Here is an 18655-nt window from a genome sequence, read left to right as displayed (position 1 = left end):
GAGTCAGTCTTTGGCCTGATGCCATGGAGCCTCATCAATTTCCCATTAATTGCATTAATGAGCAGGTGACCTGTTCTCTTCTCACTCATTCCATTCTGCCTAGGGCTTAGGGACAAATCATACCAAATGACGAGAGAAATTCAGATGTCTAGTCCTCAGATCTGCCATGAGCCTCACTGCCCTGAGGCCCAGTAGATCCTGACCCTCTCCCCTCTCTCTGCCTGCTGTACTTCCTCCAGAAAGGCGTTAGGCCATCCAGGCACCCACTGCATACAGCGCAATAGTTGACTACTTACTGATTGTCTACTGTGTACCAAGCACTGTTTCAGGTGATAGGGAAGCAGCAGTGATCAGGGCAAAGACCTTGCCTACAGGGTGCTTACTTTACATGACAGGAGACCCACTGCGAACAAATGAAGCAAGTCATAGAGGGGTGATGACTTGGACACCTGGACCTATGGCTTTCCCTCTCCTTGATCTTGGTAGTTTGTCCACCACTGCAACTCCAGCCTCAGAGACTGTCATTTGGGACTCCAGTGAATGAAGTTTGACAGTCTTCTGAACTAATGCTTGCTTTAGGCAAGAAATCAAGAGGAAGGAAAGAGGGAGACTCCAGGAGATCCTAGAAATGAGATGCATTTCTATAGGGGTAGATGGTGGCTTGGAGGCAAAGAGATGGCTGCTGGGCTGATGTGGGAGGGGGAAAGGAGAGGTAGGCTGAAGTCAGAGCCCCTGCTCACCAAGCATCTCCACCAAAGATAAATCTCAACCTCTGTGTCCTGTCTGCATCCTTGGTGAAGTGTGTGATGTCATATCCTGGGCTTCTTTATCTGTCTTGTTACTTGTCTCTCACTGTCTCCACTGCTTCCACATCTTATTGTGTCATCTCTGAACATCTAGAAGCACCTGTCTCTGCAGTAGTGGGTCACGTGAGGGCTTTCCTCTTTGCTCTTTCACCTGATACTCATGGACAGCTCCACCCAGGGAAAAAAGAGTGACCATGTATGAGTAAGGGGTGTGGAGAGCCAGGCTGACGTGAGAGAGGTGGGAGGGCAAATGTGAAGCTGGAGAAGAAGCAGGATTTGGATCTCCTCCCAGAACCTGAGCACCCAGTGATCCCCTCTGTCCCACTCATCAAAGCTCAGTCCCTCTAGAGCCAAGCCATTTGCTTTCTACCTCCTCAGAGCCCTGGAGGCCGCCCCTACCCAGTCCCCTCTCCCTTCACGGGGCTGGGTCAAGAGTCTGCCCCCTCTGTGTCCCTTTTCCCAGATCCCACCCATTCAGCAGGCACCCAGATGCTTGGCTCCATGACGCAGCAGCTGCGGTCTCCCGTTATCAGGGCACCCCTGTGGGGTGGGGTGGTTCCATTTGTTTAAGGTTCAGGCTGAGGAGCCCCAGCCCCCATGACGTCAAATATGGACCCATATAAGCTGAGGGGACCCCAGCCCATGGTCCCAAGCAGCTGTCCAACTCCAACATGGCCCAGGCAGCCCTCTGCATCCGCTCCACCTTCGGCCTCCAGTGCTACCTCCTCTTCCTTCTAGGTTCTTGGGAGTCAGGTAAGTTGCCTTTAGAGGCAAATGGGTCACCATAATACAGGGAGACAGAAGACAGAGAGGGATTATTTCTTAGAAGAAATAGGGTTGAATGAACAATCATAGAAATGAACAACAGGTGAATGTGTGATGGGAAGGGGTATGGGTACAGGGTTGTTGCAAAAATTGCCTAGGGTGTTCATTGCTCAAATTTGCTGGCTAACGGGCAGGTAGAAGATGAAACCCAGCCTGTGCTCTGCTTCTCAAGACATGGCCTGAAAGCCTGCCTCCACCCAGAAAGGGGCTTCTTCCAGTTTACATAAAGACACTGTACAGGCTGGCAGTCCTGGGTAGATAGCAGTGGGGACCTGACATTCGCTGAGCATCTGCTATGTGCAAGAAACTCACAGGTGCTCACAATACTTCATCTCATTTGATCTCCTCAAATCCCCTGAGGTGATTAATAATATCCCACTTGATAGTGAGGAGAGTGTGACCTAGAGAGATAAAGGGACTTGTCCAAAGTCGTGCAGCTAGAGGGTAGTGAACAAGGAGTCTGACACTCCACACTGCCTGCTGCCCTCAAGAGGCACAGGGTGCATTTCTTTCCAGAAGCCTTGCTCTATGCTGACCTTGGTTCTACTCTGAAGTCTGGCCCATTTAACTATTCTGTACTTCCTCACACCTGGCTAATGCCAATAGATGATGCTTACTGAGCACTTCCTGTGTGGTAGTAGGCATTATTCTAGGCACTTCATCCACATTCATTTATTTAATCCAATAGCAGCTCCATAAGGCATGTATGGTTTTGTCCCCCTACAAATAGTTGAGAAACAACCCAGGGCTTTGGTGAAAAAATGTATATGGAAAAGTTTAGAGGATCCCTGGGTGGCTCAGCAGTTAAGCGTCTACCTTTGGCCCAGGGCGTGATCCTGGAGTCCCGGGATGGAGTCCCACATCAGGGTCCCTGCATGGAGCCTGCTTCTCCCTCTGCCTGTGTCTCTGCCTCTCTATCTCTCTTTTTCTCTCATGAATAAATAAATAAAATCTTTAAAAAAAGAAAGAAAAATTTAATGAGCAAAACAGAGCCTACAAGTTAAATCATCAAATTAGTTCACTTAGTTAAGAAAGAGTTCTGTGACTGACCCCAGGGAGTGGAGAGGCCAACACAGGGGCAGCTTGGAGGGGACCTGGATGATTCAAAGAAGGGTCTTCATAAGGCAGACACACACAAATAGATTCAGAAAAACTAAGTACTGGATACCGTTATCCATGGCAATGATGTTGATGATTGCAAGCCAGGGCCCAGAAAGTTGTGAGTCTGGATGCTCCAGATAATATTTGGGGCAGGGCAGGTAGAAGGTGCTTCTTCTAATAGTGTTTGACTGAGGGTGATATTGGAGGAAGTTTCTCCTTCCCTGAGCTCAGGTCACATTGGGGCTCAGCTCAGATAGGGGTGTGGGGACCAAACATATGGTGGATGGTAGGGCTGAGAAATCTTCAAGCTGCCTCTGCTAGGTCTTAGTGGTCCCTTCTATTTGTGCCCTGACTTGATGTCCTTCCCCTACCTCAAGGGTCTGGGAACAGAGGCACCAGAGCCATCCTCAGCCCCCCAATCTTCAGGCTTCCTGTCAGGCTGCTATCCCACCTGCTGCTCTCCAACACCTTCCTTTGTGCTGCTGCACAGGAAGAGGAATCTACTCATGCCCAGAGTAGAAGGGCATGAGTCATGAATCAACTCCATACACATTCACTTTTTTTTAATATATTTTTTAAAGATTTTATTTATTTATTCATAGAGACAGAGAGAGAGAGGCAGAGACACAAGCAGGCACCATACAGAGACCTGATGTGGGACTCGATCCCGGGTCTCCAGGATCACGCCCTGGGCTGCAGGCGGCACTAAACCGCTGCGCCACTGGGGCTGCCCCACACATTCACTTTTGAGGGAGATTTGCTCTAGGGCACAGACAGGTACAGGGAAGACTTGAGATCCAAATTCCAGTCCAGGAGATTCTGGACTCTCTGCATGTTGCCTGGGTGGGAGGGAGGGGAGGGCTGAGGGAAGGGCCATGGCAGTGGACGCTCAGATCCTGTAGAGAAGAGCAAGTGGATGATAGGTCAGGAGGGCTTGAGACTGGGATAAGGCTGGGATGGGGTCAAGTTGGAGCTGGAATGTGGGTCCCACTGGGCACATGACTATGTCCAGCAGGGAGTAAGGCCAGGGTAGAGAGAGGAGGGGTGACTGGGTTGCATATAGACCATTAGCCCACAGTTCTGGACCTTCTCTCCCATTTATCCACAGGACTAGTCAATACCCAGACTCAGATAACTGAATCTTAGAACCCCAGGGTCTGCAGTCATAGAACCAGAGGTGCAGAAACTAGATTAAATTATCTCTGAGGGGAGCACAAATGGGGCTGAGGTCTTGGAGAGAATCTAAAAAGGTTGTTTTCCTACACTAAATGTTATTTAGTTTAGGACGCCTGGGTGGCTCCGTGGTTGAGTGTCGGCCTTTAGCTCAGGTCATGATCCTGGGGTCCCACAACAGGCTCTTAGTGGGGAGCCTACTTCTCCCTCTGCCTGTGTCTCTGCCTTTGTGTATGTCTGTGTGTCTCTCATGAATAAATAAATGAGATCTTTAAAAATAAATAAATAAATGTTACTTGGTTTAATTTATATGACAGAAATAATATATGCTCACTATAGAAACTGGAAAATTGAAAAAATGAGAAAGAAAAATAAAATCTCTCCTAATACCCTCCAGTTCCCCACTCAGGCAACCATTTGAGTATATTTCTCTTTACTCTTTTTGCTCTGAGTTTTAGGTCACATAATGAGCTTATGCTCTATAGACATTTCAAGCATTTATCCATATTATTACATATGAAGTAAGCCATTTTTTTAGGGACAGGACACCAAGAAACATTAGATATCCTCTTTTGGGCAAGGCTGCTCTGATAGAGACCCTGTATCATGAGTCACCTACCTGGATATCCACCGTCTTTTCAAATAATATAATGAAACAGATTGAACAGACCTTTGGAATTGCACATAGTTTTGATGCTGTGGGATTTGTTTTCATTCTCTCTCTCTCTCTCTCTTTTTTGGCATATTTTTTTATTGGAGTTCGATTTACCAACATATAGCATAACATCCAGTGCTCATCCCGTCAAGTGCCCCCCTCAGTGCCCGTCCCCCAGTCACCCAATCCCCCCATCCATCTCCCTTTCTACTACCCCTTGTTCATTTCCCAGAGTTAGGAGTCTCTCATGTTCTGTCACCCTCACTGATATTTCCCACTCATTTTCTCTCCTTTCCCCTTTATTCCCTTTCACCATTTTTTATATTCCCCAAATGAATGAGACCATATAATGTTTGTCCTTCTCCAATTGACTTACTTCACTCAGCATCATACATACCCTCCAGTTCCATCCACGTCGAAGCAAATGGTGGGTATTTCTCGTTTCTAATAGCTGAGTAATATTCCATTGTATACATAGACCACAGCTTCTTTATCCATTCATCTTTCGATGGACACTGAGGCTCCTTCCACAGTTCATTCTTTAATCCAGTCTGAGCATCCACCTCCAGTATCTTGTGCTAAAGCCAGATTTTCCTGTGCCTATCAGTGACCAAAAAAAGTTATTTTCAGACCATTATTGTGGTCAGTGAAATGAATATCTCATGGTGAAAACTTCCTAGGGAACTAAAACTGCTACTAGATAGATCTACTGGGGAGAAGAGATAGTCACCTCATGGTTGGGGGCGGGGAGTATTAGTCACTGATTTGCCTTATGGTTAAGCTCAGAACCAAGGAATTGTTTGAGTTTTGATTCCAGATTTTATAATCGATGGTTCAACAATTGTGTGATGTAGGTCTGGAATTTTAAGATCTAGTTATCTGAGTCTAGTTATTGACTATGTGGCACCTGGGGTTATATGACAACCAATATCCCAGAACCGGTATGCTTCAGGACTTCTTTTAATATCTCAGGGGCTCAATCATTTCACATGACAAAAATTACCCTTTGGTTTTCCAAACTTTGGAGGTCACAGTTATGTTTGCTTTTTTTTTTTTTAACTTAAATGTGCATAGGAAAGGTTGTTTCTGAAGAGTTTTCATCAGTCTTAAAATATTCTGTCAATCACCTATTCAACAAATATGTATAAAGTGCTTCCTTTAGGCTGGGGACCTAGCAATGAATAAAACAAATATAAATCCCTGCCATTGTAGGAAGTATTCATTATGTACTAGAGAATGATGAGTGTCACACTGATAAAACACAGCAAGGAGAAGTGGCCCAGGAATGTGGGCTGCCTTTTGGAAGAGGTGGTCAAGGCAGGCCTCAGGGGCATATGGTCAGGAGAGATAGCAGGGGCTGCAGAAGATCACGGGATCAGGCTCCCCTTACCAGGAGAAAAGGGCAAAGTATGAGACTGTTTCAAAGACTACAATTTGGATTCAAGAAACACTTTAAAGAATCGTCTATGCTCAAGCTGATGTAGTCGACATCATTGTCATTTACAGTTAAGGACGTGGAGTTCATGAATATTTAAGTGACCTAAGCAAGGATGCAAATCTGGTGAGGGACAAAGCCTAAACTCTAATCCTGTCCTCTGATTCTTTAAGACCAGTGGAATTTGCCACTGTGCTGCTACTGCTCATTTATTCACTCTATGGATATTTATTCATCCCTTATCACATTTAAAAGCATCTGGGATGGGGATGCATGGGTGGCTCAGTCAGTTAAACAACCAACTCTTGATTTCAGCTCAGTGCATGATCAGAGGGTCATGAGACTGAGCCCTGTGTGTGCTGAGTGTAGAGCTTCATGCTGACTGTGGAGCCTGCTTCAGATTCTCTCTCTCCCTCTCTCCTCACCCAACTCTCTCTAACATAAATAAATAAAAAATAAAAGCATCTGAGGTTTAGTGAGAAGACTGACTTTTCCAACTATTTAATCTCTTTGAACTTCCTTTCCTTATCTATAAAACTATAAGGTCATATACTTGTCCTTATAGGTTTGTGGTGAAGATTAAATAAACAAATATAGAAACAGCATTCTTTAGGGGTTCCACAGATGCCAGTGTTCTTCCTTTCCCAACAGTTGGGCTGACCTATAGTTTGTATAATATAGTCTTAACCAGTCTGGGCCTGGGGACCCAGGACTTTGGCTCAACTTCTTACTTGGGGGATGTCCTTGGGGAGATTACTCAACCTCTCTGAATCTTGTATACTCATCTATAAAAAGGGAAGAATAGTGAATAGTTCTCAACTTCAAAGGGCTGTTTTCAGAAGCAAATGAGTTAATACATGTCCTCATTCATATGACCTGCCTGTCTCACAGTAAGTATGCAAGAGAGGTTGGCCATGGCTATAGCTATGGAGTTGTGTGCAAGGCACCATTCTTCCAGTGTAAAACTTGAAACTCAATTTTCTTGGCTGTAAAATAGGGAGACTGATAGCTTCAAAGGCACCTTTTGGGAGGTTGTGAGATCAGTCACTCTAGAAGAAAATCCAGAAATGTCTATGAGGCAAATCAGAATCAGAATGTCTATGAGGCAACCACCTGAGATCTTGGCCCAGAGAATGTGGCCAATGAACAGCAGCTATAACTGGGATTGTTGCTGAGGGAATCAAAGAATAGAACTAACACAGTAGAGTAAGAGCCTGATAATTCAGTCCTCCTTTATCTCCCTAACATTGAATCCCTTCAGAGACTTGGGCTTCTGTAGTACCCTCACCCTCTTCTTTTCCCTCCTATATTTCTTTCAAGGGGTTCCCCAGCCTCCTACTCTCTTTGGCAGCAGGGAGGTGGGTGGATCATGGTTTTCTGTGATTGGGAATGGGTCCAGGTTCTGGTTTCCACCTTGAGCTAACAGAGACTGGAAATCTCAGTTATGTAACAACAGTCTCTCACTCTTTGGCGATCTCCTGGCTAGGTATCAGAGACATCTCCTCTGTCCCCATTGGTTGTTTTTCCACATAATTAAGGCCCATATCTGTTCACTGATAGAAGTGTTTTCTCTCACACCCTGTCCTTAAATATAGTCAGTCCCTTCCAGAATTCAGCTGCCTCATTCACTCCTCTCAAGACCCCCAAGCAGATATCTTTTTCTCTTAGGAGGGTGATCTTTATTCCAGATGGCATTAGGTGTGTGAAGGGCTGGGGGGAACCATAGGGATTGAGTCATCTCATTTACTTCTCTGCATTCAGACCAAACTTTAACACCAAAATGAAAATTTCCCATCTCCCTCCTATACCCACCCTCCATCTCACTTCTTATCTTTCTCTCATTCATCATCTGTATCTACTTATTAATACCCATGGGAAGCTCTGCCAGAAATCTTACTCAGTCTCTCACAGTTACATTTGGGATGGAGCTGGAATGTTAAGGAAAGATGGAAATTCTGATATTTGCTCTTTCCTCTCAGCTCTGTAATGTAAAGGGAACTCCATTCCATAAGTATATAAATTCTAAAGGAGCATTTGTGGAGCAAAATGACAGTTAATACCTGATCTCAAAATCTTATGATTTGATAGGCAGGGCAGGAGGTAGAGGTTGATAGGCACACAAATAACTGTAATGTGAAGTTGAAAGTAGCAGGAAAGGGTATTAACAAAGAATTTTTTGAGCACTCAGATGAAGCTAGATCATATGTGCTTGGAGGGATCTGGAAAGATGCCAGAAAACCAGAAAGGTCTGAAATTGAGAACTGAAGAGTAGAGGTGGCATTTTTGCTGAAGGCACCACCTGAACAAAGGTCCAGAGACTAGAGGAGACAGTGGGGATTATATATCATAGTATTATGAGGATACTGGCTGGGAGATATACCTAAGGTAATAAAGGGATCCTTAGAGATAGAGGTGGGCAGAGAAGCAAGAAAGAACATAATGGAAGTTTCTTATTTGCTTTTCTTGCTTCACAGGTGCTACCGCATTTCGAGAACTTCAGAAAACTGGTGTTTCCCCAGCATCTGATCATTTGTTACCTCCTACTTCAGGCCTTGTTTATAGTACACTCTCTGATTATACTGCTCTTCATTTAGGCCACAACCCTCTAGACCTCACTAAATCTACAGAAATCCATAAGCGAAAAAGTCATTGCAATACTACACACCATATCAAGCCAACTTACAAACCGATAGATAACCCTCAAAATTCTACAAGTGATTATGAAGTTTCTCCTTCTTCTGAAAAAAAACCCAGCAATCAAGGAAAAAACCCAAATATCCAGAATAGACGCTCTATTGATCCTAATGACTCTACTAACACACATAAAGGACTGTCTGGTGCAAAATATTCAACCCTAGCACCCAAGAGAAAACCATTTTGCAATAAGCCCAATGTAAGCAAAATAGGTACAGGAAACATACATAAAACTGCAACATCGTTTGGAAACACCATCACTACTTTAGACAGTAAAAGCACTACTTCACACAAGACCATAATTCCTGTCCACACCTCAGTCAATACAGAGATCAACAAAATACCTACATCTTCCTCAGGCAAAAGCACAGCAGTCACAAAGTCTACAAGAATCCCAGAAAGGTCAGAAGGAGCTGAAGATGGTAAAATAGTTGCTAGTTCCGGAACTACGGTTGCCTCAGGCAAGACTGTGAGGAAGACTACAGAACACATAAACAGGATCACATCACCCATTGAAAAGATTACACAAATACTAACAACACTTACAGAACACAAACAAAGGACTGCGTCAGCTCATATAAATACCACAAGATCACTAGAAAGCCCACTGGGACATGGGAAAGAGGCCACATTGGCTAATAAGACAACCCCAAGAATCCAAGCAGAGTCTACAAAACATGGAGAAGAGACTAAATCAGCCAATGGGAAGACCACAACAACCCAAGAAAAGTCCAAGAAACATGGACAGAACACCACTCCAGCCAGCAGTAAGACAATGAAAGCCCCAGAAGATCCCAAATACCATGGAAAGAAGACCACAAGAGCCCTAGAAGGGCCCAAGGATGATGGAAAGAAGACCACTCCAGCCAACACTACGAGAGCCCTTGGAGGACTAAAGAATCCTAGGGAGACCACCACCGTCAGCGGGAAGACCACCAGTACCGCAGAAGGGGCCCCAGACCATGGAAGGAAGACCGCTGCAGCGAGTGGGAAGACCACGAGAGCCCTGGGAGGACTCAAGAATCCTGGGGAGAAGACCACCACAGTCATTGGGAAGACCACCAGTACCGCAGAAGGGCCCCCAGACCATGGAAGGAAGACCGCTGCAGCGAGCGGGAAGACCACGAGAGCCCTGGGAGGACTCAAGAATCCTGGGGAGAAGACCACCACCGTCAGCGGGAAGACCACCAGTACCGCAGAAGGGCCCCCAGACCATGGAAGGAAGACCGCTGCAGCGAGTGGGAAGACCACGAGAGCCCTGGGAGGACTCAAGAATCCTGGGGAGAAGACCACCACAGTCATTGGGAAGACCACCAGTACCGCAGAAGGGCCCCCAGACCATGGAAGGAAGACCGCTGCAGCGAGTGGGAAGACCACGAGAGCACTGGGAGGACTCAAGAATCCTGGGGAGAAGACCACCACCGTCAGCGGGAAGACCACCAGTACCGCAGAAGGGCCCCCAGACCATGGAAGGAAGACCGCTGCAGCGAGTGGGAAGACCACGAGAGCCCTGGGAGGACTCAAGAATCCTGGGGAGAAGACCACCACAGTCATTGGGAAGACCACCAGTACCGCAGAAGGGCCCCCAGACCATGGAAGGAAGACCGCTGCAGCGAGTGGGAAGACCACGAGAGCCCTGGGAGGACTCAAGAATCCTGGGGAGAAGACCACCACAGTCATTGGGAAGACCACCAGTACCGCAGAAGGGCCCCCAGACCATGGAAGGAAGACCGCTGCAGCGAGTGGGAAGACCACGAGAGCCCTGGGGGGACTCAAGAATCCTGGGGAGAAGACCACCACCGTCAGCGGGAAGACCACCAGTACCGCAGAAGGGCCCCCAGACCATGGAAGGAAGACCACTGCAGCGAGCGGGAAGACCACGAGAGCCCTGGGAGGACTCAAGAATCCTGGGGAGAAGACCACCACCGTCAGCGGGAAGACCACCAGTACCTCTCACATGAAGCTGAGTTCCACCATGTCAGAGATCCCAGACAATGAAAGCCATCCTTATCAGAATGAAGATGGCTCACACAGAGGTGTTCATGCTGGAGGAAGGAGGGAGAATGATTCATTCCCTGCCTGGGCCATAGTTATTGTGGTCCTGGTGGCTGTGATTCTCTTCCTGATGTTCCTTAGCCTTATCTTCTTGGTAAGGGACAGGGATGCTACAAGGAAGTGAATCTATCAAATAGGAAGTTGATGAGAGATTATGGATCTGAACCAGAGGGTGTAATAAGCTCAGAAAAAGAGACATTGTGGTGTTGAGGGGATGGTAATATAGGGGTAGTGGTGGCGAAAACGATGGGGAAAGACAGTGATGCATGGGGCATGAATAGTGGCATGAGAATAAAGGATGTAGAATAGGGAAAAACTGTGTATTGGCGATAGAATCTGGGATGTGAGAATAGGGGATATAAAGGTAAGGAAAATTGGACAGAAGAGGGAATTGGAGATGAAATCTGGAGCTTAGCCCATGGGATCTGGGGCTGGAATAAGGATCAAGGTTTGGATGGAATCTTGGGAAAGGAGGAAGCTAAAGGTCGAGGATCAGGAATAATAGAATCAAAGGGTTATGGGTGTGGAGGAAGCAAGTGACATAGCAGATGGAGCCCATTTCTCCTTTCTCCTAATCACAGGTCTCCTATATGACAAAAACACGCCAGGCACTGATCCAGAACAAGGAGGACAATGACCCAGAAGATGATGGAGGCCCTAACTCCTACCCAGTCCACCTGATGGAGCAGCAGACTCTTGGCATGGGCCAGATCACTTCCCCACGGTGATCTCTCAGAAAGTGCCCAGCTCTTCCATGCTCTTCCATGAGGAGTTAGACTCACCGTTTGTATTTCCTAGACTCCGGGAAGGGCAAAGTATGGAAAGTTAACGGCATTCACCCTTCATCTGCTGTGTTCTTATTGAAACTGGTCTAGGGATGAGATGATAAGCAAGAAGATGTGAGTCTGGGAGATATAAAAGAAGGAATGAATAATATGAGCATGTGTAGAAGATGATGGTTTCAGAATGAAAAGCTGTTTGATGGACATATGGGATGGGCACCAAAATAGGACACCAAGTCTTGGGAAGAGCAGCATAGCTAAAGGAAGTTTGGGGGCAATGCCCCAGATCTGACTGGAAGTTGGGTTTCAGGACCAATCTATATTTCCATCTACTATTACTCAGACTGTGTGTGTAGTAAGCAGGCTTGTCTTTCAGTTCCCAGGACACTTAATCCCCTCCTTTTTAAAATGAATAAGTAAAAAAAAAAAGTAAAAAAAAAAAAATAAAATGAATAAGTAAGATCTGAGAAAAAAAGAGGACTTATTTCTTTTTATCTTTTTTTTTTTAATTTAAATTCAATTTGCCAACCTATAACACCCAGTGCTCATCCCATCAAGTGCCTAAGTGGACTTATTTCCTTCACCATCTTCCATACCTGGGAGAAAGGAAAAATCCAGAAAATATCATAAATATCTCTCATCTAGATAATTCTTCCCTCATCCCCCTGAATCCTTTTGCTTTTCTAAATGTCTACAGTAGGCATCTTGCCTGTTTGGCTTGATGGGTTGTAGTGGCATGCAGGGAGGGATTTTTGTTTGGCCTACAGTCTTACCCATTTATCCCCATCAGGACTTCCATGATGGTGTTCCCCACTCATCATTTATTTTCCTATCTGTTTTACCAAAAGCCAGTCCAGGCTTTTCCCTTTCCCTTTTCACCTTCTCCATTGCCCCCATTCTCTCTCTTCCTCACACAGTCACCCCAGATTCTGATTTTCCTCTTTGTAGGTATCTCATCTGGATTTTCTCTCCTACTCATTAAAGCCCTTTTACCTATTAGTGTTTGGCAGAGGGGGAAAGAATAGACAGATAATAGAGAGCTTCCTATTTATTGGTCTTTTTATAATAAGGTATAAAATATTTGTAAAGTAAGGACATCATAATTTCTGGACTATCAGTTGGGAGAAGTCCTGACTGGTGTTCCTGACTCTGGCTGTGACCTTACAGATGATCTTAAGCAGGAGGGGCTAGAGAACAGGAATTCTTTAGAGGGTCATGGAAGAGGAGGCTGAATTTCTATTGCTTCTAAGACGAGTCACTCCTGAGTTCCTGCTGGGCTTAATTGCATGGTGACAAAACAGGGAGAAAATGTGTTAATTAATTAGCAAGTATTTCTAAGCACCTATTATAAATTCTGTTGAGGATTGTAAAGAAGTATAAGACAAGGTTGCCAATCAGGATACTAATATAGGAAAATTAAAATTAAATACATAATAAGAGACATCACAAGGCAATACTACACAGAATAAAACAGCACTCTAACGAATTAAACCCGATATTTATGGGCAACTACTATATCCCAAGTTTATGTTAGGACACTAGCCCTGCTCTAAAACCATTCCATGCCCAAATGTCAGTCCCAGCAGAACCATCGCTCATCATCCACGTAGCCTTGGCTCTCACTTATACCAAAGGAGGATCAGCAACCTCCCTGACCAGAAAGACATTTCAGTTTGCCACAGGCCTTCCAGTTTGAACTTCATTTGGAATCAAAACATAGTGGTTGGGATGCCTGGGTGGCTCAGTGGTTGAGCATCTGCCTTGGGCTCAGGGCATGATCCCGGGAAGGGGATCGAATCCCACATTGGGCTCCCTGCATGGAGCCTGCTTCTCCCTCTGCCTCTGTCTCTACCTCTCTTTGTGTGTCTCTCATAAATACAATAAAAACTTTTTAAAAATGCAGTGCTTTTTGCTACTTTTGGCATTCTCATTTGCAGGAAGCTAGAAGTCTACCATGAACGGTGGTCCTAACATGGACACTCCTTGTCACTGAGTTATTTACCAGGGTCCACTCCAGGTTGGGTGGATACCTCTGAATCTCCCACCAGAGTTCTGCTCTGCTAAAGGCAGAATTATATCTTGAATCAGAATGGTGGCATTCCAGATGTCAGAGGGGCCCCAGACTTAGGTCCCTGGAAGGAGCCTTGAGGCAGAGGGGGACACCTGGTTCTGGAAGAGGGCTGGGGTGCCTGAGAAAAAAAGGACAAGGATGCCAGGTTTTTAGTCATCTGGGCAAATGGTGACTGAGCATGTGTCAGCTGCCAGGACAGGAGTGTCACTGGTTCTCAGAAGAAAGCAGATACCGCCTATCCCTAGCTTCTAATCATTGAATTTCTGCAGCCTGGACCTAATTTAAAAAACAAAACCAACCTAAGCAAGAACACCTCTGAGCGCCCCCCACCAGAGTGTCAAACATCCAACCTAATGCCTTTCCACCAAGGCACCCAACTGGAGCATTGGGGGTCAAGGGGTATATGTTCTGGGAGTGTGGAAGTTTCTCCAAATGTAACAGGAACTATGAGCCCGAACACAGTGGCTAACAGTCTCCCTTCTCCCTTCTTTCTCCCTGATGCTCACTTGGAAATCTAGGGAGAAACCCTCTGACAAGCTCCAGGGATGGGCTCTCATTAGAGAAAAGTGAATGATGAGGGGTAAGGAGGGAATGGCTCCTTCCTTACAAGCTAAACACCACACCCCACCCAGACCCCCTCAGGAGAGATCAATGCCCAAGACCCCTGGAGCTGAGGTGGGCGCCCAGCATGAGGGCAGAGAGGTGAGGAGGTGAGCTCCGGGGCCTCGAAGCCTCGGCCCTCCCTTCCCTCTAGGCTCCACTTGGCCTAGGGGAGCCCCCAGCACTGCCCCGGGTGCCCCCCGCTGCTCCAGCACCGGAAGGAGCCTGGGCGCACCTGCCCAAGCTGGCACAGCCTCAGACTCTGGCGGTGCGCTCCCCCCACCCGCAAACCTCCGGACTAAAGGGAAGTTTTCACCGCAGCATGGGTTTCAATCCTCCAAGAACTCTCCTTTAGTACACTTGTGTACAGGTGGCAAAACCAAGACTCAGGGAAGTACCTTGTTCAAACCCATATGGCTCTGGGATCAGAGTTCTTCTCCCAACTCAATTTCACTTCACTTTTAATTACACTTTGTTCCTTAGTGTAACATGGCAGCGGGACCTGGATGGGTGGGATGTTATAGGGACCATCTAAGGAACAAAGTGTATTGAGGTTTGTGCAAGACAGCATCCAGCTCCTTCTTCCAGAGGCCAGGTCTCCCCTTTCAGCCCCTTGGACTTCCCAGAGTTCCGTTCTTCTGACCCCACTGGGCCAGGGTCTGTCCTGACAGCCTCTGTTACCTTCTGAGACTCATTCACTGGACTCAGTCACAGTGCTCTGCCCTCTGTGCCAGCACCAGTGCCCCTTGCAGCTGACTGTGCCAGCACACCTGTTTCTGGACAGTGACTGCTGGTGTGGTAAGAAGATCCAATGACCTGGGGCCCAGTCATCCTCATTTTTCTCACTTCTGCCTCCTACAAAGGCCTCTGTTCCAGAAATAAGACATCCCCAGAGAAAACAGGTTTTTGCTGACTTCTGGTCCCAGTGATGGGTCTCCTTTCCTCTGACATGTTGAGTCTCTTGCTCTCTCTCCTTCCCTGTTCCTACCTGCCTAAATTGTCAGAGATGCCTCTCCCTGGAGAGAAGGGGCCCAAAAGTTATGTACCTCCCCTGCCCCCAGCCGCCCCCAGCAGCAACTATAAAGCCCACAGCAATGGCCAAGTGAGACAGCAAAGTGAGCCGGGCATATTGTACAGAAAGTGTTGGAACCCAAGAGTCCAGCTGTTCCAGTCCTTGGCTTCCTTCTACCATGTAACTTATCCCAACTGATCTTACTGATCCCACAACCCTGGCCCTAGTAAGCTTTTAATTCTTCTTGAAACTTCATGTCCTAATGAGAGTCCAGACATCAACTTGCCCTCTGCAGCCCACTCCTGCTGTAGAACCCAGGCATTCTGATTTTATTTAAGATTTTATTTTTAAGATTTTAAGATTTTATTTTTTAATTCATGAGAGGCACACAGAGAGGCAGAGACATAGGCAGAGGGAGAAGCAGGCTTCCTGCGAAGAGCCCAATGCGGGACTCAATCCCAGGACCCAGGACCCCGGGATCACGCCCTGAGCCGAAGGCAGACACTCAACCACTGAGCCGCCCAGGTGCCTAATCATTTAATTTTAATGATTAAAACCAATGCCAGAGGCACCTGGGCGGCTCAGTGGTTGAGTGTCTGCCTTTGGCTCAGGGCGTGATCCTGGGGTGCTGGGATCGAGTCCCATATCGGGCTCCCTGCAGGGAGCCTGCTTCTCCCTCTGCCTGTGTCTCTGCCTCTCTCTGTGTGTCTTCATGAATAAATGAATAAAATCTTAAAAAAATAAAATAAGAAATAAAACCAATGCCAAATAACTTATAAAGGCTCTTCATTTCCACTGTAGGATGGAATGCCTGAAAAGGGAGTAGGCCAGGTAGGTGTGGATTTGATAGGAACAGGCCTGGGTTAAATGAACAAAAGGACTTTTGGATGGTGTTTTTTTCTTTTTCCTTTGATATTTGTTTCTTTTTTAAAATTTAAATTCGATTAGCCAACATAAAGTACATACTTAGTTTCATATGTAGTGTGCAATCATTGATATTTTATTTTTCTTGTGCCCTCTCTCTGGTGTCTCCCAGTGACTCTGCCCTGGAGACTGTTGTCTTGCACATTCTCTTCTCTTCCTCCTCCCAGTCTCTCTGCGAACTCCTTCAGCTTGAACCATTATTACTGCAGATAGCTTCCAGACTCATCTCTAGCCTGTATTTGCTCTGAAATCCAGTCCTGTATTTCCAGGCTTATTTTTCCCATAACAACTTCACTTAGATGTCATGTCATATTGAACATGTTTGTCCAGCAAACATTTTTGGAGCATTTCTTCCATGCTAGATCTGAAGATACATCAGTGAACAAAGCAACAACAGGCCCTGCCTTAGGGATCTCACAGTCCACTGGGAAAGGCAGATATCACACAAGGAATGACACATAAATACAGAAGAGTTACAAGTGTGCAAAAAATGCTAACAGGCACCGCCTCATCTTCCCACCATCAGGTCTCTACAATTTCCCTCATCTGCATCCATTCTCTCCCTCCCTGATCCCTCTTAACATTGGAGGAGTCCTTCTAACCTGTCTTGCCTTTCCGTAGGTTTCTTTTTTTTTTTTATTTATTTATGATAGGCACGCAGTGAGAGAGAGAGAGAGGCAGAGACACAGGCAGAGGGAGAAGCAGGCTCCATGCACTGGGAGCCCGACGTGGGATTTGATCCCGGGTCTCCAGGATTGCGCCCTGGGCCAAAGGCAGGCGCCAAACCGCTGCGCCACCCAAGGATCCCCTTTCCGTAGGTTTCTAACCCCCTCCCCAACACTCTGTCTACTTCCCCTTCTTCTCCAGGTCCTTCCCATTGGCATCCACGCTCTAGAACAGTGTGCACAAGAATCAGCAGTAAGAGATTCTATTTGTCTACTTATTTATTTATTAAAAATTCTTTTTTATTGAGGTACAATTGATATACAACATTATATTAGTTTCAAGTGTATAACAAAATGATTAGATATTTGTATATATTGAGACATGATCACCACAATAAGCCTAGTTAACATCCATCACCACATATAATTGCAATTTTTGCATGTGTGTGTTGAAAACTTAAGATCTACACTCTGTGTAACTTTGAAATATACAACACGGTATTATTAACTATAGTCACCATGCGGTACATTACATCCCCAAGACTTACTTATCTTATAACTGGAAGTTGTACCTTCTGATCCTTTTTACTCATTTTGCCCACTCCCACCCCCTGCCTCTGGTAACCACCAATCTGTTCTCTGTATCTATGAGCTGTTTTGTTATAGCATCCACATATAAGTGAGATCATTCAGTATTTGTCTTTCTCTTTGACTTACTTCCCTTAGCATAATGCCTTCAAGGTCCATCCATGTTGTCACAAATGGCAGGATTTCCTTTTTTATGGCTAAATAATATTTCATTGCATATATGCGATATTATTTCTAAAATGTAGGTTTTGGCCCCTGTCCCTTGGGGTTCCTGAGTCAGTAAGTTTGGGGTTGGGGCTGGGATCTGCATTTTAACAAGCTCCCAACCAATCTTGAAGCCTCTGGGCCAGGGGCCACACTTTGAAAAGTTCTGTTCTTCCAGCATCCATCTTAACAAGCCCATATTTTTCCCAGCTCTGCCCTCTGTCATTGCCAAGTTTCTTGAAATCATTCCTAAAAACACAATCTCTATTTTCTCATCTTCTATTCACTGTATATATATTTCCTTTGCAAATTTTATCAGAGTAATTCATGTGAATAGTTTTAAAGTCCAGTTGTCCTATAGATTCATTACAAAAAATAGCTATCTCTGTTGCACCTGCCCCCTTCACATCTGATGTTTGCTATCCAGAGGTGGCAACTCTTAACTTTTAGTTTTTCTCCTGTTATTTACACCTACAGACTTAAACATCACACATTCATATTATATTGTTATTTATAGATTTTTTTTATATTTATAGATTTTTAACAAAGACCTTAAATGCATCTTTTATTGGGCTAAGTAATATTACAAGACTCAAAATAGTTTCCTGTCCCAATTTTGCCTCTGAAAAGACTTAATAATGTATATGTATCCAATATCATGTGGAATTAATATCCTTTTCAAAACAAAACACAATTTTAAATTTCTAATTTTCTTATCAATTAACCTCATTTTCAGCAGCAATTACTAAATAAAACGAAAAATAAATTCTCTGATAGCAAATTACACAAGCCCAAGAGAGAATAATCCAAGCATATTACCTTAGTTTCTCAGAACATAATTTATCTAGCATTTGGCTCACAAATTTAAAAATCAGCTGTATTAAAACATGACAGCACATTTGCTGTTAACTCCTGCTTGTGTCTTAAGAAAGCTCTTACGGAAAGAATTTTAAAAATGTTTCACAGGTAGCAGGTGCAGACCAGCGATTTGGGAAATGGGCAACTAAAAATTGCAGTCCTTGTTAGCATTGCCAGGCACAGCCACAGGGAAGTATGGAATGCTCT

At 45.4% G+C, this 18655-nt stretch overlaps 1 protein-coding gene across 1 annotated transcript; it reads left to right on the top strand.

Moving 5' to 3' along the window:
• The first annotated feature begins 492 nt into the window (after positions 1–492).
• On the top strand, positions 493–13428 carry MUCL3 (mucin like 3). The gene is made up of 3 exons (XM_077904766.1): positions 493–1559; positions 8470–10838; positions 11326–13428. Exons 1-3 carry the CDS (start codon positions 1478–1480, stop codon positions 11470–11472), a joined length of 2598 nt encoding a protein of 865 aa, XP_077760892.1. The 5' UTR covers positions 493–1477; the 3' UTR covers positions 11473–13428.
• The last annotated feature ends 5227 nt before the right edge of the window (positions 13429–18655 follow it).

This window comes from Canis aureus, chromosome 7 (assembly GCF_053574225.1).
Source record: "Canis aureus isolate CA01 chromosome 7, VMU_Caureus_v.1.0, whole genome shotgun sequence".
NCBI classification, from domain to species: domain Eukaryota; kingdom Metazoa; phylum Chordata; class Mammalia; order Carnivora; family Canidae; genus Canis; species Canis aureus.
This window is presented reverse-complemented; position numbering and strand designations above follow the sequence as displayed.